The sequence below is a fragment of the Meriones unguiculatus genome, chromosome 5 (assembly GCF_030254825.1).
Source record: "Meriones unguiculatus strain TT.TT164.6M chromosome 5, Bangor_MerUng_6.1, whole genome shotgun sequence".
In the NCBI taxonomy this organism is placed as follows: Eukaryota; Metazoa; Chordata; class Mammalia; order Rodentia; family Muridae; genus Meriones; species Meriones unguiculatus.
Genome location: NC_083353.1, coordinates 17,906,061 through 17,909,145, shown reverse-complemented (window position 1 = coordinate 17,909,145; position 3,085 = coordinate 17,906,061). Strand labels below are relative to the sequence as shown.

The following is a 3,085-nucleotide window of genomic DNA, read 5'->3' as shown; positions in this document are numbered from 1 at the left end:
CAGGCAGTCCTAATGAGACTTGATATGCTGGAGTCAGGATAGTAGGGAAGGAGGGCTCCCCCTTTCTGAAACATATGGGATAGGAATAAGGGATAAGAGATAGGTAGATTGAGACCAGATGGATTTGAGGGAGGGTGCTACAATTGGGATGAAAAGTGAATAAATCATAAAAGGTAAATTTAAATTTTAAAAACACCAGATTACTAGACACACAAGAAAGAATTTTGGGTCTTGAAGACAAGGCAGATGAAGTAGCTATCTCAATGATTCCACTGTGTCTACAACAATATTCAGACACAAAATATGGAAGAAACCTGATACATTAACAAAAGACCAACCTTATTAATAGTATGGATAGAGGAAACAATCAGGTCAAGAGCACAGAAGATACATTCAACAATATCTTAGAAGAATGTTTCTCTAATCTAAACAATAAGATAGTTGTCAAGCATTGCACGAGACCCACACAAAATACCAAGTAGACTGAAACAGAAAAGAAGTTTTCCACAACATATAGCAATCAAAACACTCAACATGTAGTGGGGGGAAGGGTGATTAAAGGATTCATGGGGACAAGACAAACTCACATATAGAGAAGGACCATTAAAATACCACCTGATTTCTCAGTGAAGACTGCAAAATAAAAGTCCTGTAAGGATATCCTACAAACTCTGAAGGACCACAGGTTCAGCCAACACTACTATATTCCAAAAACCTATCAACAACAATAGACTGAGGAAGAAAAAAACATTTCACAGTAACATGAACCTTCAGATGTAAGGGACAGGAACGGTGAGATGTCAAGTGGAAGAAGAACAGAAGGAGGAATTAAGAAGACAACAGGAATGCTTGCATAAGTTGATGATTATGTCAAGCAAGTTTATTATAAAGTGTAGCATATTCTGTACTATTTAAAGGGAGGTGATGGATTAAGGTGAATAGAGAGCTAAATCAGATACTGTTGGCAAAGAAAACACAGGATGCCTCAGTCACAGCTGCCCTAGGACTGATATCCATGGCCCTTCAGGGGAGAAAGCCCAATTCTCAAGGACTGAATCCTTAACTCCTTCAATGCTCAGGCTCCATGTTCACAGTGGACCTTGCCAAGACTACCTTGGACAACAACAGGGAACTAATATTCTCTTTGTCTTTTCTTGAGGGCTTCTGAGAGGCAGAAGAGGTCTTTCTGTCTCTTAACATGCTCCCTGTTAAGTTTTTAAATTTTTTTCAACCATGTTCGTAGCAGGTTTATTTATTTATTTGTTGATAAGGGAGGTCCTCCTCCCCTTCCCTGTGACCTTAGGTTTTCAGGTCTAATCAGGACTGGCTGCATTGTCCTCCTTTGTGGCCTATCAAGGCTTCTCCACCCTTGGGGTGAGGTGATGAAAGAACCAGCCACTGAGTTAATATCAGAGACAGTCCCTGTTCCCATTACTAGGATACCCACTTGGATACTGAGCTACCATGGTCTACATCTGAGTAGGGGTTCTAGGTTATATCAATAAATGGTCCTTGGTTGGAGTATCAGTCTCAGAAAAGACTCTTGTGTGCATATTCTTTTGTTCTGTTCTCCTTGTGGAGATCCTGTTCTTTCCAGGTCTTACTATCTCCCCCATCTTTCATAAGATATATTTGAATAGCCATGAGAATCCAAAATCCCATAAACCAGCAAACATGTCCTAATATTTTCAAAGTTTAATTAGCATAAATATTCTTAGCATAATATTCAATGAATGTTGATGGTTGTTAAAGGGATTTAACCCTTGCAGCTGGTATTATAAATCTTTGGCCAACTCTGAAAGAATTGAATGCAAGATGAGTACTGCCCAGTTCAATACTAAATTGCTGTGGATTCTTAAATCTAGACTAATAAACTCATGGTGCTGCATATTTGTAAATGATTTTAAATTTTATCCTATTTCTGTATAGATTCATTGTAGCCTAAAGGTTAACATGGAGATACCTAAAGCCAGCATGACACTGTAAAGTTCACTAATGTGTCTTGCTTGTACTGTATCCTCTAGGTGCAACACCCCAACTTCTAAATCTCTTAACTTAGCTTCTCACTCTTTATATAAATATAACTATGTTTGCCAAAACTATAAAAGAATGAAGGCTATCTCTGGATTAATTTACTGCTGAATGCAGGATCAATTAATCATGCATAGAAAATCTCAGGCAGAAGGGGGAAGTGTGCAGCCCAAGGGCTGTGTGTGCTGCAGGCAGCTGGTGAAACTCTCAATGAAGTTTTTGTTAGAGGCTGAAGCACTGTGGGAGGAGAGCTGCTATGCTGCTGACAATAATAAACTGCCAGGTCATCATCCTGCACACTGCTGATGGTGAAAGTAAAATCCATCCCAGATCTACTGCCTGTGAACCAATCAGGGACCCCAGTGTGCCGAGTGGATGTATCGTAGATTAGCAGTTTAGGAGGCTGCCCTGATTTCTGTTGAAACCAAGCTACATACTTATCTACATTCTGAATAGACTTGCAACTTAAGGTGATCCTGTCTCCTACAGACGTGGACATGAATTCAGGAGACTGGGTCATCACAATGTTCCCTTCAGCACCTGCAATCAGAAATAAACAATGAGTATTCACATATACACAAAATAAATTCCTGATACAAATGTTAGGTTATACAATGCCTTTTATAATGGCATTGCCTGAATACAATTGGATTCCAATAGTAAATAGCTGTTTCTCTACAAATGAATTATATTGATGATATACTAATATTCTTTAATGTCTCACCAGACTCCCAGAGCAGCAGGAATAGGAAAACCTGGGCCTCTGACTCCATCTTCATGCCCCTGTCTGTCTGATGCTTCAGTTTTACTACAAAGGTCTGGTTTATAAAATGTGGACAGCTGGGCTGGCTTGTAGGAAACTATGCAAAGTAGTTATCAAATAGGAGGGTGAATAGCCTGGGTATTGCATTGTGAGAGTATCCAGGTTAAATCTAAAACCAAAAATATCATCACAGGGATAAGGCAATCATTGGAAGAAAAGTCAACATAAAACTTCAAGGACCAATTATAGCTCTCAAACCACAAATATCAAGATGCACTCATGACAGACTTC

At 39.3% G+C, this 3,085-nt stretch overlaps 1 gene segment (V, D, J or C); it reads right to left on the bottom strand.

Annotated features, from left to right (window-relative positions):
- Positions 1–2,158: 2,158 nt before the first annotated feature.
- LOC110543772 (immunoglobulin kappa variable 4-1-like) lies at positions 2,159–2,804 on the bottom strand. The segment is given in 2 exon segments: positions 2,159–2,571; positions 2,756–2,804. Coding segments are annotated over 2 exon segments (462 nt in total).
- Positions 2,805–3,085: the final 281 nt, after the last annotated feature.